This window comes from Anas acuta, chromosome 2, assembly GCF_963932015.1.
Source record: "Anas acuta chromosome 2, bAnaAcu1.1, whole genome shotgun sequence".
In the NCBI taxonomy this organism is placed as follows: domain Eukaryota; kingdom Metazoa; phylum Chordata; class Aves; order Anseriformes; family Anatidae; genus Anas; species Anas acuta.
Genome location: NC_088980.1, coordinates 8,725,909 through 8,746,342, shown reverse-complemented (window position 1 = coordinate 8,746,342; position 20,434 = coordinate 8,725,909). Strand labels below are relative to the sequence as shown.

Below are 20,434 nucleotides of genomic sequence, written 5' to 3'. Positions count from 1 at the left end.
CATGGAGTGATGTGCTGCATGGCCTGGCTTCACCAGGAGCTGAGGCAGTGTCTTAGCAGGATCAGGTGCTGTTTTTTTTTATTATTTGTTTGGTAGGTTGTTTTTGTTTGTTTGTTTGTTTGTTTTTGTGTGTGTGTTTGTTTTTGTTTGTTTTGTTTTGTTTTCTGTGGATGTGGAAATAATCATCATGTACCTTGCTTTTCACGTGCCCATCACTGCCCAGCATCCCAGGGCAATGGGATGCGTGCTGCTTTTCCAGACTGGAGGAGCTGAGGTGGGGACACGTGGCCCTGGACACCGGTGCTGTCCCCTGGAGGTGTGGGGGACCCCTGGGATCAGAGGTGTCCTCTGCTCCCAGCCCCAAAGGCATAGAGCTCAGCTTCAGAGCCCTCTGGTAGCTAAAAACCCCAAACCTAAAACTAAACCTGAGCAAGTCTCTCGGCTTTGACAGAGCTGCTCTGGGTCTGCCCATAGATGTGCGAGGAGGCTGCAGGCCTCTGCTTCTGAGGGAAGGCTGCTGGGGGAGGACTTTGAGAAATTCTGCACTTTTAGGAAGGAAACCTTCGAAGCACAGACATTTCAATGGACTAGAAAACTTTATTTACTGCCATGTAGAAGAGTAGTTAAAATTTTCCTTTCACCAGTGTTATTTCCTGGGCTGTAGTCCCTGCCAGTCCCCTGACAGACATGTTGCTGCTTTAAAATTATGACTTTCCTAGAGAAATGAGGAGAACTTGTTGTTTCATTCTGAACACAGGGAAATAACAAGCCTTTCCACTCACCTGCTCCTGGGGATGGGATGGAGGTCCAGGAGGGCTGTCACAGAGGCACAGTGAGGTGGTAGCAGGGCTGGTGATGCCTCCTTGCTTGGTGAGATTCACCTCCAGCCCTTGGATGCACCAAATTCAACCCAAATCTGGGTCCTTTGGGAACACAGACTGCCACGGCCCATGGCTCTTGTCTTAGCTCACTTCCTCTCCCACAGAGCCAGTAAATGAAATGCCCTGCACCTCCCTCCAGCACCGAGACCTCCAGGTGGATGGAACAGCATCCATCCACCACCCCAAAATGGGGTGTTTGCTCACCCCCCGCCTGACCTCTCAGCCCTTCACCCCACAGATCTTCCCAGCTGTCTCCCCAACAAATAGTTGGCCCGAGCCCAGGCCATGCCAAAAAATTAACTGTGTGGACAGCCGGTTCAATCTGCTAGTCCAGATGTGGCCATCAGGACCCATGGTTAAGCTTTCTCCAGCATAGCAGACAAAGTGTTTTTTTTTGTTTGTTTGTTTGTTTGTTTTTTTGTTTGTTTGTTTGTTTTTCTTACCTTCTCATTTTCTTGAGACCTAGTGATGTAAATGAGCTGTTCCCAATTTCTCTGTCTTGTCAGCTTCTCCTAGCACCGTCGACCTCCTTCATTAGGAGGGCTCGTTTGGCCTCAGGAAGAGGTGAGAAAGGAAGGTCAAGGCACGTGGGTTACTCCTCAGCCTCTTTTGCATCCGGAGTTTGTCTGGTCAGAGTTTGAGCCAGGGGCTGATTATGGCCCTTTGTTTGCTTGTTGCTAAAGCACCTTAATTCTAATTAACAGAGTGAATTAATTAACAATAAACAGAATTCATGCAGTTTTGTTTCCTTCAGGGATAAGTGGAGAGAAACAGGAAAGGCAGGCAGGTAACATCCTCTTCTGACATGAATTCTCTAGAGCATGGTCCCAGTTTCCAAAGGCTGCTCCGAGCTATCTTCTCGAGACACTCTGAACCTAAGGAAGAAATAAAAACTGGGGTGTGAAGGAAGTTCACATTTTGGAAGGATGGCTATCTTTGACTGCCTTGTTGTTTCCCCATGTTGGGGGATAGTTTTTGAGAGGTCACAAACAACTTCTGTTTCTGAGAGAAGAATTGGGGAAATCAAACCAAGAGATTTTTCAGCTGAAGACTGACGTGTACTATATCATCCTTTTCTATGGTGGTGAGACTCATATTATTCAGAGGAACAAGCACTTGTGGTTGCAGACATTAAGCGAATGGATCAGAGAAGTGTTAATGAACTGTAGACTTGCACTTTATCATTGAGGTCTCTGCTGAGACTTTGGCATGGTAGTTGTATACTAAACCACATTGTGCTCAATATATTTGCCTTACATTTGCATTGTTGCCTATTTTACTTTTGGGTTTGCCGAGACAGGATTTTCAGTTCTGTGAGCATCTTTCCTGCAGGCACAAAACAAAAGAGGTTGGGGTGGCTGCAGCCCGGGTGGTGGACGGGTCTTCTCCTGCCTCTACTCTGGTCGGGCAGGTGGGGCCCTGCTGTCGTGATGGTGCTTATTGACAGATTAAATTCACTGCTTCCCTCTTCTCATGTTCATTATTTATTTATTTATTTATTTATTAATATGTTGCTAAAGATTATTGCTGATGGAGGTAAAAGCATGCACTGCTTTGCCACACTAGTGCAAAGTACACCACCCTTACTATTTTCAATTAGTTGTAAGAGTTGCCTACTAGAGTTTTGGCACAGCCTAAAGTGCGAACAAGCCGAATTAGGCAAGAGATTACACATTTTTGGCATTCTGGCATTAGCTGAAATAGTTTCAGCTTTGTCTTTGGTGGTGGTCTTAAAGCAAGAGGAATGTGAGTGTGGAATTTGGGACCGGCTCTGGAATACCCTGGTGTGAATTTCTTCCTTTATAAGAGAGTGCTTAATTCCACATATTAACATGTTGGTCTATCTTGCTAAAAGTGAAGTTACGCTGATTAGTTACACTGCAGAAGCTAAAGTATGTACATCTGCTTGAATCGGGCATTTAATAGCAGGAATAATGGCTAACGTTGCTCGTGTAACATTTCACTTCAAGTGTCTATACATGCACATAACTGACACTACAGCTGGGAGGGTTTTTTATTTATTTCTGTTTTGTTTTAAATAAACAGAATTCAAATGGTTTATTTTTGAAGTTATTTCCTCCCCTCAGATTACAAGAATTTCACCTCCTTCCTCACTAAAATGAACTCTCGTTCCCCCAAAATAAAAATATTTATGAATGGAGCCAGAAAGGTAAATTCTCAAACTTTCTTTAAAACATGCTGTAACACAATAAAGTTTCCGTTATTGATTAAGCCCAGGTGGTCTGCTCACACAGCAAACAGATATTTTACAAAGCTTTATTATGCCTCATTAGAATTCACTCCTTTAGAAGATTTCTAATTATATTGTCTAATAAAACTAAACCTTCGAAGCTATTTGCATATTATATGAAGAAATCTCATACAACAAACTCACAGTGGATTCAATTAACATAATAGCTAATTATATATCCCATCAGCCTTTAGAGTAGCTCAGCATTCATGTTGCTCCTGTTTTAGCCTAGAGCAAAGGAGGTTTGAATTTTCACTTCTAAATATTGACTTTTAACTAATATCAAAAATGATTTGAACACTTTTGTGGATGAAAAGATAATGATTAAAGTACATGAAACATTTTAAAAGATTTATTTAAAAGTCTTTGAAACAATTTCTATTTAAACATAAAGCTTCACATATTATACACATGAGTCTGCCTATATTCTTTTTTTAAAGGACCAGATATGTCTAATTATTTTGACAAATGGTTGATTGACAGCTTGGTTATTTTGAAACTGCCTACTTCCTGCAGTTACATTTTGTATATTTTTCATTGCACTTTGTAATGCAATTGTATTCTTGGCTGGTTGTGGTATCTATCAAGCAAGAAATTTAGGACTAGATTAACAGAGACATAGTAATGAGCAGGCATTTGAGCACCCTATAATTGACTCTTATTAAGGTGTCGTCACAGTAGTCTGTAATGAATTCTCTTGTTTTGTTTTGAAATTGGATGAGATGTTCTAGGGAAACAAAAATAGATGTTAAAGTTTCCTTGAACCTTAAAAATTTCCCAAAGAAACAAAGCCTTTTTTTTTTTTTTTTTTTTTTTTTTTTTCCTCTTTAAAGATTTCAAATACTCTGAAGGTTCTTCCAATTTTGAAATGCCCAGTTGAAAAAGCAGCATCAGGTTTTGTGACTTAGTGGAAAATGTTAAAAAAAATCACACATCCATCAACCTCCTCCATCAAAACTAATGAAAATTCTGCTGGATATCATATTTATATTTTTACAAAAGATAGCAGATAAAGTTTGTTGCAGAGTAAATGGTTTTCTCCCATTACAATGATGGCTGCCTTTTCATTCATATTTTAATGAGGTTAGTATCTCTGAGACAGCTTTTTCGGGGTGGAGGCCCATGTCTCCGGTACAATTACAATAGGAGTTGCTTTATTGACAAGTACTATTCAAAATCTTCACAGTATAGAAAGAAAGGCTTTAGTTTTCCACCACTTGTCCAAATACTTATTCCTCTCTTACTATTAAAACACTTTCAGAAAGAGCACTCTCAACTGTGTAGAGCCCTGTACGACCAGGCAAAGCGCAGCTCAGCCGAAATGCTTCCTTTAAATTCAAGTTGCATTTATTTCTGCAGAAAACTCACTAGGCAAAGCCCAATAAATAGATGGCAGAAATTAATAGATTGCATTGGCAGCTTCTGTGTGAGCAGGTTTACAAGAAGCATGTTAATATAATAATAGTTGCTACCGAAAGTGTGAGTCTGACTCCAAACAAATAAGGGAAAACAAAGTTATTCAGAGATCACACAGCCAACATATACTTCATCAAACAGACATGAAAAATGCAACTGCTGGCAAGCTATGCTCTTCAGTTTTTATTAATCTTCATGCATATGACATCTCTAGAATACTTTCCATTACTACAGCAAGGGAAAACAACCCAAAACTATATCTGATGGTAAATGCAAGACAAGCTCTCCCTGAGCCATATCACATAGAAATAGGTGCCACTATGTGCACAAACACTTTCTCGTGTATCTATCTGAAAGAAAACATATGCAGGAGCATCATTTCTGTAAATTTACAGATTTTGCCTTGTGAAGGTCCACAGATTTTTGTATTTGTGTTGTTTTTCTTGGATATGTGAATCATTTTTTCAGGGCTTGGCACTTGGCTTGGCTGCACATGGCAAGGGTTTGTGAGTGCCCTGTGCTTAGGCATGTGTGTGTCTTGGCTAAGCCATGCTCAAAGCAGAAGGGAAGGGCTAGGGAGGTAATGCACACCTGAATACCACTTGGAATATCAACATGATTTTTTTTCTTCCAGGAGTTAAAGGGTAAAACCCTTCTTCATATGATACAGGGTGTCTCTATGTGTAAAGAAATACAGGCTCTAAAAGTGGCTTTCCCCCTCAGCTGACTTAAGTTACTGTCATAGAAGTAGCTTAGAGGAGGGATGAAATTTAGTGTAATTTATTGCTATAGCAATCATTGAAAAAAAAAAAAAATCCCTCCCGGAGCAACACTGACCTCAATAGAAGTGATGCCAGGGCTGAAATTAGATTGTGAGGTTGTCTCACCTTCTGTCGTAAGGGCTGCAAAACCTTCCTTCCATGTTTGCTGGGTGTCTGATTTTGAAAGTTGAGAAACCTATTTCTTTGGGGTGGAAAGTGCTTGCCCCGAGCGCTGCCTTCTCCTTCTACTCCCCACCCCAGGGGGAGGAAGGCACAGCGCAGTTTGCAGCACAAGTTGCCAACGCAACTTCTGCCGCTGCCTTCCGCTGCGCGGAGCTGTCTTTGGCTTGGGGGAAGTTGTGTTTTCCTGCAAAAAATATTTGCATCCCAGTGGATGAAACAGACTTTTAATAGCAAAACGCGGTTTGTGTGAGACTATCTTTACTGTAAAATAGGTTACGCTGCCCTACAAATGGGTTTGGGAATGAAAGACTGAACTATTATTTTTTTTTGTTTCCTTTTTTTTTTTTCTTTCTTTCTTTCTTTCTTTCTTTCTTTCTTTCTTTCTTTCTTTCTTTCTCTCTCTCTCTCTCTCTCTCTCTCCCTCTCTCTCCCTCTCTCTCCCTCTCTCTCTTTCTCTCTCTTTCTTTCCCTCTTTCTCTCTCTTTCTCTCTCTCTTTCTCTCTCTCTTTCTTTCCCTCTTTCTCTCTCTTTCTCTTTCTCTTTCTCATTCTCTCTCTCTCTTTCTCTCTCTCTTTCTCTTTCTTTCTTTCTCTTCTTTCTCTCTCTTTTTTCTCTCTCTCTTTCTTTCTTTCTTTCTTTCTTTCTTTCTTTCTTTCTTTCTTTCTTTCTTTCTTTCATTCTTTCTTTTTTTCTCTTCGTTCTCTTGTTCTTTCTCTCTTTCCTTCTTCCTTTTTCTTCCTATTTCATCTTTATTTATTTTTTTCTTATTTTTTTATTTCTTATTTATCTTTTTCTTTCTTTTTTTTCCAACTTTTTTTTTTTTCAATATATATATTCTTTTTCTTTATTTACTTATTTCTTTTCTTTCTTTCCTTTTCCTTAGGCACTTTTCTTCACAGCCTTTTGGAGGGGGTGGGGGGGCTTTTCCCAGGTTTCGTAAAAAAGTAGCTTCCACATCCAGAATGGGACGGGGGGGAGGGAGGGGTTTCATAATGGTTGAAGAAGACGACAGAGGGGAAAAAAACCTCTAAGCTTTAATTTTAATTCTCCTGCCTTTATTTATCTGATTTGTGGCCAGATGGTGGTGGAGCAAGGAAACCCTTTGTGCAAACGAAGCACACATGTGAAAGTGCTTCTGTAATGTAATCATTGAGACCGGAAGGGTTCATACTGTGTCTGAAAAGAGACAATAGAGCCGGGATATATCAACATCGCAGAAATCGAGTTCATTTGCGATGCAGGCCCTTTGACTCCGGTTGTCATGAAAACTTCCTACTTTGATCAGCAGAGGGTGGCGGGGCCGGGCGCGGCGCGGCGGGGCCATGCACTTGGCTGCCGCTGCCGCCCCCCCGGTGGGCGCCTTGACCCGGCGGGACGGGGTCCGGCCCCGGTACCGAGGGCGGGGGCTGCTCCTTGACCCCCACCATCACCACCACCACCACCACCACCACCTCCTTGGGTCCGTAGGTAGAAGTCGGACCCCCTCGCCGCCGTCGCGCTGCGGACAAAGACGCGGAGCAGCTGTCGGGGGCGTAAAGCTGAAATAGTAGAACCTGGGAGAAGCGAGGTTGTGGGAGCTATTATTTTCGGCGCAAAACCCTTGGGAGGTATTAAAACAGCTGCATCGGAGCTGGGCGGGACGGCGGCGGCCAACGGGCCGAGCGAGCGAAGGCACGGGACGTCGCCGCATCGCCGTCGACCCGGCGAGCGAGAGGCTGGGGCGCGTGGCGAGGCGGGAGGCCGCAGGTGGAGGAGGCTTCGCGCAGGCCACAGGGCCCCGGCCGCCCCCGCGGCTCCGGCTGACATTTTTAATTACGTGTGTCATGTAACGTGTCGACAGCCGTACATGCCGGGAGAGGTGCGGTCGCTCCTTCTCCCCTTCCGTGACGTCTGTCTAACTAGATATTATCTGTAGGAAGCGGTTTTGGCAGTATAATGAGGGGAGGTGGGGTGGGGTGTGTTGCGGGGGGGAAATCAATTTTTGCCTCCGATAGGTTCCTCTTGCAAAGTCAGAGGGCGACTTAGCGGAATTGTTGGAAAATCCCTGTGCTGGACCGGAGGATGGCCAGCTGCGAGCGGAGCCTCCCACCCAGACAAGGAGAGTGGAGAGATTTGCTGCTAGGCAAGAAGAGAAAATCTGGGCAGACTTTAAAAAATTCTGGGTTTAAGCTGGTGCTTACAAACCTTTGAAATCTGCGGTAAGCCAACGTAACAAATTAGTAACCTTTTCTTTTAAAGTGAAAACTGTGTTAGCGGACCCAGGCTTTATCGTATAAGTACCATCCTTACGAAGCCCATGCAGCTCGTGCATTGTTTGAAATTCTTGCCATATTTTAACATGCTCCGTGCTGGCTCCTCGCAGGAACAAGCTGAGTATTTCGAGATAACACTGCGTTTTGTCAGATGCTTTATAATGTTATTTAGAAACGTATTCGGATCTATTTAGTGCTTCATAAATATGAATAAACCGTTTACAAAAGGCACGTCACTTGCAGAAGTAACCCACGGATTATACCAGCTGCTCTCAGTTTACATGTTACAAATTTCCTAAACTGTTCAAAACTACATTTTACTCGGGGCATTTTTATCAGTGATTAAATATAAATCACTGTTGCCCAGCAAATATCTCTGTTGATTTATGTGTAGGAAATAAGGGAATTGGAGCATTGGCCGAAACCCCAAATTACTGCTGAAGGAGTTTCAAATATTTATGGATGAGTTAGGGGAGGAGGGAGGAATGTCATCCTTTTCTCCCTAGGCCTCGCTGCGTGCAGACAAATTTCTCTCAGCCACTTCTGCGATGCTGCCGGTGGTGCCGGAGCCGGGGCGCTCTGCCTGGTGGAGGGCCAGCCCCTCCGAATACAGGCGGATTTTTTAAGGCTTTTGGCGTCTTTTTAGCTGCAGGGTGGGGAGAGCAGCACAGCGAGGGAGGCTGCGCTGGATGCGGCCCCTCGGTCAGCTCGGGGCTTGCTCGGCCACAGAAGCACGGCCAGTGCGGGGCTGCAGCCGGAGTGCTGGGGGGCTGCGAGCCCTCCGGCTCCCTTCGGCCCCGAGCACCGTGGCAGCTCGCTTTTATGGTTTGTCCTGGCAAATACAAGTTGGTTTTTCAGAGAGGCTCAGCACAGGGCCTTGTGTCTGTGCTGGGCATGACTTCTGTAAGGCACATCTTATTTTAGCTTGTTGGTTTTTGCTTTTTTTGTCTTTTTTTTTTTATTATTATTATTTTTTTCCCATGGACTTCCTCTTCCCATGGCTTGCGGGATGGGCTGGATTTGGGGGGCAGTAATTCCCTCTTAATGCACACCCAGGCTTCCTCAGATGTGCCCCAAAATGAGCTCAAATCCCCTCGGCAGCACTGCGCTGAGCCCTTTGCTGAGCTCCCCGTAGCCCCGGCGCGGCATCCCATTGGATGCAGGCACCAGTAAACACAGCCTGCAGAACGGGCTGATTTTGTTTAAATTTCATCTGCCTCCTCCCTAGTTGATGTGGAACAGGGGGGGTGCCCATCCAGGTGGAAGGATTCCTCCCCCCCCCATGTTTGTGAGGCACTGACGAGGCTGGCCATAAAGTTCGATATAAGTCATGCTGGGCAGCGCTCGCTGCCGGCAGCCCCCAGCCCCGCGCTGTGCAGGGTGAGCAGGGCTCCGAGCTGCCGGCAGGCTTTTTTCTCCCAAGAAAAAAAAAAAAAAAAAGAAAAGAGAAAAAAAAAAAGCCCAGTGTGAGCATCCTCCTTTTCTCCTTCTTGCAGGGTGAAAGTCTCGTAGAGGAGCCTGAAGATGAAATATTCTCACTTATCGCCCAAGAGGCAGACTATCTAGCTGACAAGCTGTGCAGTGAAAAATCAGGTACTGTGTCTGATGTAACATGTGCTCTCTCTACAGCGTGGTGTTTTTTTTTTTCAAACCCAGTGTACTGCTTTGGTGCAGCAAACCACTCTGGAGGAGACGGGTTCTGTTGTTGAATAAGCAATGACACTACATGACTTTTAAGAAATGGCCCTTTTTAAAGGTTTTAGTTGCTGTTTTTAATTCTTTCGTGCATATTAATGCAGCATAATTTTAACATTCCACCTAACGCGGCGTCTTTTCCTCCTGGTGCTACGTGATTTTTGCTCCTTGTGTATCTGTGCTGTCATTTCAAAGCCAGGAATGAAAATAACCCCCTTGTAGCAAAACGCGGGGATTTGCTTCTCCTGTTTAATTGCTGTGCTACGAGCAGGAGAGCGTGGGCTTACAAGCGTGCGGTTCATTTTTAGGAGAACTCTTCCTTGGCATGAGAGCAGAGCTGTCCTCGGAGGGGCTGGCTGCCCACCGCCATCAGCTGCTAGGAAGAACAGATTTTAAAATGTCTGTAAAATACACCCTTCCAAATAAGCAAGGCCTCTTTTAAATCCCAGCAAACTGGGAAAATGCTGTCACAAATTCATTTCAGCTTCTTAAAAATCTTCCCCCACTCCACTGTTTGTTGCCCTTGTTTTTAATGCTTTTGGTTTTGTTTTTTAACTTTTATAATCAGTTCTAAATCTGAAAGCACATCACTTAAGATACTAAGTGCTACAAGATTATAAATGAAGTTGCATTACCCTTTCTCAACGTGCTGCCTTTAGTGATAGAATATGCATGGAAATATCGATCCCAGAATCAATGCTTGTAAATATTAGTGTGTGTTTTCTGAGATTTAAAGTCTGAAATAATTGTTTGTGGTATGATAAACATAGCCCACAAAAGTGCTCAAAGCCGGTGAAAGCTGACTCACCAAAAGTTCACAGAAATAAGTTTGAGTACTTTTAAGCATCAGGGCATTTTTAATATTTATTGAAAAAGCACAGCCTTGAGCACTGGGGAACTCTGCAATGACACTGTTATCTTTAGAATCTATGCAGACAAATCATTTGTAGAAAATAAACTTTGCAGAACAGTTGTTGATTTTTTAAGAAATATTTTTTATTTGTCATGTGTGTCATTATGGAGCAACTTCCTGACCTGCCAAAACAGCACCGACAGAGAGTTAACATGGTATATCTAAAACTGCACACTTAGTCCAAAAAGGATGGCACAATTTCTGGTAGTCAGACTCAAACAGAAGAACTTTGTAGGCAATACAGATACAACATGCAGATATGTCTGTGGGATCATGCAGGAAAATTATCGCCATCCACGTGTATTTTCTGAGAGCACTGAAGAGTGAGGTAAACTCCCTTTCCTCTCTGGCCGCACCATTACCGTTTTGGAGACGAATTTACAGTTTTGTGTGTCTTTGGTAAAACTACAAAAATGTTTGCCAAAGATGAGCACAAAATATTGATATCAAAGCCCACACTGTTAAAATCTCTCCTTTTTATTTTTTTTTTCTTTTAATGTACCTGCTTCTAAACAAAAGCTTTTTTCCCCCCTTTGAGGTCACATTTTGGGTTTAAAACCTGCACTGTGCACCCCTTCAGCCCTGTCCCATCAGCAGAACAATTTCACCCTTCCAACAGAGGAGCTGGCTGTGCCTGCACGTTGGTCCCATTCCCACAAATGCCCCCACTGCCGATACGTGGGGCTGCCCTTCCTTGCACAAAAAATACAAATAGTGCTCTAAAGAGGGAAAAAAAAGTGCAGTTTCCTTCCTTCTCCCTGGCAATTAGCACAAATAAACCATCTGCCATTTAATAAGCAGAAGTGCAAGCCTTCATCGGCACAAGATGCTTGCAGAAGAGGCAGAGGAACGCTGTGCTGCCCGGGCACACAAACAAGGGCGAGAAATTAATTTGCCCGTCCCCGCATCGTCCCACTGCCCATTTAAAAAATGTCACTGTATTAAAGGATAAACAGAAGACTAAAAAAAGTCTCAGAGGCATTTGGTTTTAAAGCTAAATGCTATCAGCGGATGAAAATAGGAGTATTAAATTGCATTAAAAACACTGAAAGCCTGCTCGCACGCTTGCTGTGGTGCTCAGGAGCTGGCAGGGCAGTGCAGGGATACCTGGCGGAGCAGCAAAGCCTGCCCGGGGTTTTCCAGGAGAGCAGATTCAGGCTCCTGTGGCATTGGAAAGCGCGGGTCTTCAAAATCGTGTCAGGCTGCGCGCCAGCCGCGGAGCGCTCCGGCTAACTTACAAAAGCACCCAGCTCACAGAGCACAATGAGAGTTGTGTTATTAAGTCTTATCTGCCTTACAACGGCAATTTTCATTAATACCTTATATTAAAGCAATATTGCGCTCTTATCGCCTTACTGTAAATTATTGGCTCTTTTTATTCGGAGCTCCGCGTGCTCAGCCAGAATGCGATTTTAAACTTTTTTTTGGCAAATTATCATACTGAGCGATAGAAATAGTGTATAAAACCTCTCCACGGGCCACTTGCAGATTTTGATGCTGTGGATTTCGCCATAAAGCAAGAGAGAAAAAAAAAAATCAATGATGTATTCATTTCATTATTATGCTTTTAATTTGTTTTAAAAGGCTGTATAGGTGAGCACGGCGTATTTCTTGTGGCCCACTGCAGACTTATTCATATTGTTGTAATCAAATCCTTTTTATGCCGTGCGATAGCAAAATAATGAGGAATGCAGTTTCCTCTCAGTCTTGACATTAATGGAAGTCGTATGCATATATGAAGAAAAAGCCTTATCCGTGAGTCATGTTTAGCACTTGTTTTATTCTAATATCATCCTCCACCTTTTCCTATGGCAACCGTAGGTGGGTGATTCTTGTTTGATTAAAAAGCAGCAAACTTCAATAAAGTCTTTTAGAACGATCAAAACGTTTGATATTTACAAGCAGGGATCCGTTTTCTGTCATGTATTCTTTGATCATGCCAAAAGTCCCTGTGCCAGACAGGCAGGCACTACCTGCTGAGACACACCTTCAGATCCTCAGATCCTGTTTTTTCACAAGCTTAAAAATCTCAGAGTTCATTTTCGAGACCATTGCCTTTATTTTTCCCCTGGACAGGAAGCGCAGATGCCGGCTGGACCGATGAAATTATTGAGCTTTGTTTTAATCCTGGACCCCTTGAATTTCCATTGCTGGTTAAAATAGTCTTCCTGGTGTTCTTCTTGGGCCTGGGGATGTTTCTGGCTTCGGTGGCCATGGTTTGTGCCCTGCCATGGGGCTTTCTGAAGCACCAGAAGGAGCTGGGAGAGGGAATGCTCCGGCCCATACGAAACCAGGCACCAGCTAAGGCTTGTGCTGATGTACGGACCAGGGCCAGCTGATTTATAAGTGGGAAATAATTTAATACCATGTCTTTCAGGAGTGATGAAAGCTACCATTTAAGTAATACCAGGACTTCTGCTACTACTTTATTTCTCTTCCCCCCCACTTTTTTTTTTTCTCTCTCTTTTTTTTTTTTTTTTTAATGCATTCACATCTATAAAAATGTGCTGTTTGGCTAAAATCTTCCAGTCCATGTTTTATCCTAAAAATGACTTGGCCCAAGTATTTCTTTATTTAGCTGTTTTGAAAGTTTGAATATAATTTGGGCACCCAATGCTGGGTTACACAAAAGTGAAACAAAACACTCTCATTCAGCTGCGAAGAAATATAGAAGTCTCTTTCTGCACAATTATCGCTCAAACTATTGTGTTTTTGCAAACTGATACTTTCTAGGAGGCTCGTTCCCAGCGAGAACTACTCTCCTGGAGAGCCTAACAAAGCTAGCAGCTACATCAATTAAAAGCAGCTAAAATGTCTGTTATGTGTATGTGCAGAATATTAAACTTCCATTAAACCATTCACCATTTACCTTAATACCATCTGCAATGATTATGGAAAAGAAAGGCAATATTTGGGGGGGGGGGGGCAAAGCTGTGGTTTAATGCTGCCACAGGACTCTGGAATTACATATTTTTGCACATTTTTCTCACCATGCCGCTCGGAAAGAGAACAGTATATAGGGAGATTAGCCTCGAGTCCCCTGCCCTGCAACAGGATCTGCTGGTGCAGATTTCGAGAAGCGCTACCAGGGAGTGAAGGCTCTCCAAGTTGGCAGCTTCTCGTTTGAAAATACCAAGTCTGATTTAAAAAAAAAAAAAAAAAAAAAAAAAAAGAAATTTAACTCTACTCTAGCAGTAAGTCAATACAGAGAGGACAGGGAAATGTGCATATAAGCACTACCATGAGCCCCTTGGAGAGATGTGGGATGTTTTGTGTGTTTAGGAGTGCAGTTGCATTTTTCTGTGGACGCAAAGTGCTTGGATCTGCTCCCCAAGGCTGACCCATGGCCAAGGAGCCAGAGCAGGTGCCCGAGCAAGAAGTGGCACCCCCTGTATGGGGTACGCGAGGCTTGGGTTCCTCAGTGAGCCCTCCGGCTGTGTACTGGTGATAGGACAACTGTCAGGGACCCTGGAACTGTGCATGGGATTGTTTTTTGGTTGTAGCAAGCACTTGTTTTACTTTGTAGGGTTTTAAACATTTTGCAAAAAAATGCCACCTCATATGGGCTTGTACAGGTTGTGGTCATTGCCTCTGAGGGACGAATCGGACCCTGAATTATTTCTCACATTTGAGGATGGGGATTTAAAATAGAATGTTTCACTCTATTTTTTTTTTTTTCTAAATCTTCTTGCTGTACTGCAAAAGTTATGTCTAGAAAATCCTGACTGTGTCAGTGTGCTGTGGTTATGCCTCACTCTCATTTCTGATTTACTGGGCAAAAGTATTTTAAAGTACTTCAGTTTTCATCTAAACACTTTCAGTGATGGAATTGCTTACAGAAGAGAAAGGGTATTTTTCTAGCTAGAGAACAGATATATTTTTAGTAAAGAAACTGTTGCTCCTAGCAGGATGTTGCTGCTCGGGACACCAGTAAGTGACATGCAACTTTTCCTTCCTTAGGTGCCTGTGCAGCCTGCTGCTCACCCAGGGCACGGAGGAGATCAGCTGCTCACTTTGCAGAGCGAAGTAAGATGACAGCACCTTTTTTTTTTTTGTGTAATCAAGAATCGGCTGTTTTTCCTTCTTTCCACTGTAACACCCTCCGTATTTTCTACTTTCATCTTTAAATGTGCACACACACCCTAGTCTTATTTTTGTCTTTTTAAGCTGCTTTCTATTCAAGTATTTTGAATGAAATCTGCAGAGCTTTGGTGAGAATGTGAAGTTTAACAGGGAATTGTCTATTGACCTTATTTCTGTGGGTTTTTTACCCTAAGGTATTCGCCTCGGTTGTGCCGATTTTCACAAAATCGACATCTGATTGTGACAGAACTAGAGCACCTAAAAAACGAGGGTCCTGCTCAAGCAGGAAAAGAGAACAAATGCAATCACAATAAACCTCTTTTTTTCGTCATGTTCATTCATTTGTTTTAGCAGATGATCAATGCGTGTGTATTTCTGTGCTAGAAAAGAGTTTAGAGTTTTTAGCTAAGAGCTGCTGCTAAATTTATATTGTTGCACTGAAGACAGTGATGGGAAGCTTTCCAAATATTTATCCTTTTAAAGGTGAGGTAACTTAAAGGCATGTGTGTAGTTTCATTTAAACAAGCTATCCCTTTACAATTTCCATATCAATGTACTACTGAACACGATATAAATGTTCACTGAACCTTAGCAGGACTGGTGTAATAACTTTTTAAAATTACTGCTTTCTTGCTGAAGAAATGTCAAAAAAACAAAAAAATATTTCCGATAGGCTTCTTCCTTTCATCATTGGGGTGTTTGTTTTTTTTGTTTGTTTGTTTGGCTTGGTTTGGTTTTTGGGGGGGTCCAAAATATGTATTAACCAGTATAAAATATAAGTTCATATATCCTCCCCAGAGCTGTGGCTTGTTTCAGGTTGTGGCTGGGTCCCCAGAAGATGAAACGTGAGAATAAGTGCTGCAGACTCTGCGAAAACACTTTGAAAAGACTTAAAACTACTGAACTGGGGTTTGAAGGTAATGAGGACAATTCATGTAAAATAGTATAATGGTCTGGTAAAATGTTTAGAGGAAAAGTAATATTTATAACTGTTGTGTTTTCTTTGTTGTTGTTGTTGTTGTTTGTTTGTTTTTTACTAAAATTAAGGACATTACCTCTCCTACGGATTTTGTAACCACCAAATAATACAAAGTGATAAATTGCAATGGTTTAAAACATTGGTCTAAAATCTGTTAATATATGTCATATAACTGGAAAGTTTACTTATATAATTTTACAATATTTATACAATTAAATATTAAAACAAGAACACCGGCCGACCCTCAGCACAAATTGTTACATCTTCACAGAAGCAATACTGATTTACAACAGTTCAACATCCCTACATTTGTTACACGGGGATTTGTTGTCTAGTGTTTAATGTGTTTAAAAGGACTCTGAAGTTTTTCCTCAGCGTGGATTATTTTCTGCCTTTTCCTACTGACAGACCAATTTTGCAGAATACTTCGTCAAACTTAGATCTGAGCATTGCAAGGCAGCTATACCATGTAAAATGGGAATACCTTCAGGATTTAAGGAAGACTGTCTTCACACTTAATCCAATTCAACACCATCTTTCACGTATATGTAAACACTGATTTTTAAAGTAACTTTGAAATACGTGAACTCATCCTGTAGCATGGCGTTGAAATGTCCAATTTACACCGAAGCGGGGTCTTCAGTGTTGATGTCAAACTCACCCCAAAGGCAAGACCTACAGCCTCAGCTGACTCCGTTTAAAGACTGAAAGCAAAAAAAAAAATGTATCTTATTCACACTTTCATGTAAAATTTAATTGAAAGTTTTTCATTCCCCTCTTATTTCTATTCTGTGGTATCTGTTGATTTTGTGAGTGGACTGAAAAGCACAAAGTGTATTTAAAAAACATATACTGCAAAGTCATGTAAAAGGAACTCAGGTGCTGGGAATCTGTGTAGCTATTTCAAAGTTGAGCTAATTTTCAAAATGTAGCAATCACCTCATTTTTAATTACATTTTTTTTCTCTGAATGTGAAAATATTTTTCCTTTCCCAGCATCCTCTTTTTATTGTTCATCGTGAGAGACTCATAAAAGCAACAAAGAAAATTGATTATCCAGGAGACCAGCAGAGTGAGAGCAACCAAGCATTATTCAAAGATCAAAATAAACAAACCAGGATGTCAATAGAGAGTAATTTGTGGGTGGTTTATTCTTTTTTCCTTCTTTTTCTTTTTTCTTTTTAATTAGAGGGAACTTACGTGTTGTCTGTAATGACTGTTAAATTATTTCAGACAGGTATGTTAGAGATTTCTTATCTGCCTTTCAAAATTTTAGTGCTGTCTTGCACTTTATTGGATATTCCCTCAAAATTGATCGTGATCATGATATAAAAGAGATCTGACCACCTGACCGGGTCGTTTCACTGAGCATCAAGTCCTCTAGTGCCAAGTTCGATGCATGTGTTCAGCCGCTGAAGTTTGTGTGGGTTTTGCTGAGAAAATACAGCTAGATCATAGTATTGACATACAGCCCTCAGAAGGAAAGTCTGTCTCTAAACTCTAATTTGCACATTTACATTCTGTCTTTGGGTTTCACAGTGAGAAACTACGGGAGGATTTTTGTATCTGTTCCTTTACACTCCGATGATGAGATAGGGGCCAGATTCATCCCTGTATCATCTGGTGGTGCAGGCTTCTTCTGGTGTAACGGCTGCAGCTGGAGCAGTGCTGTGCTGAAGGACTTCTGATAGGAGCTGCAAGCAGCCTGGGAAGGGCTCGGGGTAAATGTTCGGATGTTTCAGAATTGCCTTATTGAAGCAGAGAGTGAGAAGCAAACTTAAATTTCACAAGAACCTTTGTGAAGGCAAACTCGTGCAGGTTCTGTAAAAAGTGCTGTATCTGAGAAAAGATTTATACATTTTTTCTTGTGTTAATTAACAGATTGGGTGAATTATATGATATGATTATGATTTAATTGATATGATTATGATGTGAATGATATGATATAATATGATATATGATATGATATGATATGATATATGATATGATATATGATATGATGTGATAAACTGCTTGGGATCCCAATTATACAGATATTTAAACGTCTGTCCACAGTTCATCTCCTCAGTTCTCTTCAAGAGATGAGCATCTGAAAACCTAAATGGAAAGCAGAAGAAACATGTCTTGACTTCAGCCCCTATCTTTGCTCCCGCATTTATCTCACATTGCTCTGATGAGGTCAAAGGATGGCAGAGATGTATCCGAAGGCACGATCGAGCCTTTTATCAATGCAACAGAAATGTAAAGGTGGTTTGTCAGACAGCAGGACCAGATCTTTGCCCAGAGCAAGTAGCTTTAATGTGTCGACTTGGGATTGAGCTGTTACACTTGACTTGGGGTGACTGGGGGTCCCCGTTTCGTGATGGCTGTTAATGCATTTGTTTAAAATGTTTTATTTCACTTTTCATGCCAAATATGCCAGGAAAAGAGTACTTTCCTTGTGACAGATTTCATTTCAAACGGGGCTTGTGCTGAATGAGTTGAGGCCACTAAATTCATTTCACTGAGGAGCAGAGAGTGGATGAAACGAGATCCTAAACAGGAAAGATCAATACTTTATTTACTACAATAAACCCTAAACCCAAGTTTATCATTAACTAGTCTTATTTTCTGTTCATATTTGTTGTTGTGGTCTGACGCTTGCTCACACTGTGATAGCTTCATCACAATACAGTTTTTAGAAAATGCATATCGCTTGTCACTCTTTCATTGACACAGAGAACAATCATGTTAGAATTTTATGAACAAAATATTAACTTGCATGGTGTTCCTAATGCATATTAAGTTTACCAGAAATGAGGAGAGCCAGATATGCATTTAATGAAATACTATTAACGGGTCTTACAGCAGGAGCGGGGAGGAATACCTCGTAATTACAGCGTACACATCCATGTACGCCGTACTTTGTTATGGAGGCTTAAGTAGGTAATTAGTATTGCGGTTATGGAGTTGTGAGCTATCTCAGATGATGTCAGCCTCTGTGAACTGCCCGCTCGGTGCCAGCAGTGGGGCTGAGCCCTGAGCAGCTCTGGCTCCAGGCAGGCAGGAGAGGCAGGAGCTCTGCCACCGCGCTTGGGGATGGCAGCAGGGGAGCCACCGGGGGTAGGGAAGGAGCAAGGGAATGATGCTTTTAGTAGGGCACTCTGGGCACAACATGCATTAAAACCCATCACACACACCTTGTGCTGTCTTATCAGGGGATTCCTGAGGCTGCATGACAAGTATGAAAGGGAGGAGAGCTCTTGGAAGGAAAAGAGCACACAAGGTTAGCAAGCAAGTGCGAGGTGGAGTTGCTACACCCGGTGACTTCCACGCAGACGTATGTGTGCTGGAGCAGTGCTGCAGCAGCGTGTATCGCCGTAAGAGCGTTGATTAACAGCACAACTGTGCTTAATGCAGTGCGGGTTAATGCAGAGTCTGTCTTTAGGAGCGCCTCGACCAGGCTGCGCGTGCAAGAGGAAAAGAAAGAGAGCGACCAATGCACAAAGCTCATTTAACCCGACTGAGGAGCTCTGGAAAACGCGGGTGCCTCCGTGCCTTTCGACGTATTTACAGACCTGGCTGGTTTAATGGCATTCAGCAATAAATTCCATCGCCTTCGGGAGCAATTGATAAAGGTTCTGGTAACCGCCTGCTCCAATCTACTTTGGGGAATGTTAATAAACGGGTACCCGAGAACTCCTAGGTGTGTGCCGTGGAAGAGAGGGAGCTAAATGTCAGCTAATTAAGCAGAGCTGAGACCATGAAAGATCGTGTGAGTTAAAAGTTAAATATTAATATCAGTTTCAAACTTTATGAAAGCCGGCTTAGTGGCAGGGAAGCAGAAGGGATATATATCCAGCATGTTCATGACATTTTATATTTCTAGTTAACCTTGCAGCCGCATTCAAAACTAGCTGAAGTTTTCTTAAAGCAAATTCTGGAAGAGCAGCCAATGAGGAATTATAACAACCCTTGAGGTGACACAGACGTTAATGAAGGAAGAAGGAAAAGATTTCAGTATGGCAATGTTTCTCAAATGCTAAGAAAAAAAAAAAAAAAAGTCTTTGCTGTTGTATTAAATGTGACATGAGCAGAGGGTGAGAGTTCAGAAAGCCCTGGTGCTACTCAGGGCTGGATTTGTCCAATGGTGTGGTGGTCGGTGCTGCTCACTGGAGTATTGGGGGCTGAGCTCCAGAAGAAGAAGCATGGGTACAACATGGGTTGGACCTGTTCTGAGGACCAAATGCCCCCAAAATAAGGTCAGCTTCAGCCATGGGCCACACACCCCTAAAATAAGGTCAGCTTCAGCCGTCAGCTGCTGAGCAGGACCAGGGGTGGCAGTGCAATTTCCACCATGCTCATCGGGAGGGTTTTAACTTCTTCAGCTGTGTGAGCCGTGTCCTGGTGGATGGTGACGACTTTCTATCTGTTGAGATTTTGCCATGCTGAGGCCAGCCTGGCTCTGCCTGGTGCCCATGGGACGGGGCTGTCCCCGCTTTGTGTCCCTGGGGAGTGTCCTTGTGCTCATCCCATTATGCTCAGACAAAACATCACCTGACAACAGAGAGAGCACAAGCAGGTTTCATGTCTAAACTCATACGTGCAAAGACAGCACCCAAGAGGCCCATGTGAGTCTCCAGGTGCCTTGTGCCTACATACCTGGGGGTGGGGAGGGGAGATGGAGCTGTGCCTCAGATTAGGCTTTGGTGATCAACATACCCCCATGTGTGTTCTTTCCTCTTAATTCCCCCATTACCTCTGAAATACAAAATATAAAACTGAGCTGTCTGAGTTTGGTAGATCTTAGAGTTTCAAATATCTTTTTTCTTCCTTCCAGTCCCCTGGGCTTAATTCCAGCACAGCCAGCATCACCAGCCCTCAGCCCCCAGACGGTGACGCTGCCTTTCCTAAAGAAGCTCCCCGTGCACAACCAAGCAACCTGTAACACACACTGATGGTTTAATCCTTTAACCTACCCGGAGCGGACTCCGGCCGTGCCATGTCCCCAGAGGCACTCATGGTCACCTGGGGCTGGGGGC

At 42.8% G+C, this 20,434-nt stretch overlaps 1 protein-coding gene across 1 annotated transcript in view; it reads left to right on the top strand.

Moving 5' to 3' along the window:
* Positions 1–17,993, top strand: part of CNPY1 (canopy FGF signaling regulator 1) — a 44,077-nt gene extending 26,084 nt beyond the window's left edge. Inside the window, 3 exon segments of the mRNA XM_068673760.1 lie at positions 7,487–7,690; positions 9,241–9,337; positions 14,313–17,993. Of these exon segments, the coding sequence (XP_068529861.1) occupies positions 7,487–7,690; positions 9,241–9,337; positions 14,313–14,479 (468 nt within the window). The 3' untranslated portion in view covers positions 14,480–17,993.
* The last annotated feature ends 2,441 nt before the right edge of the window (positions 17,994–20,434 follow it).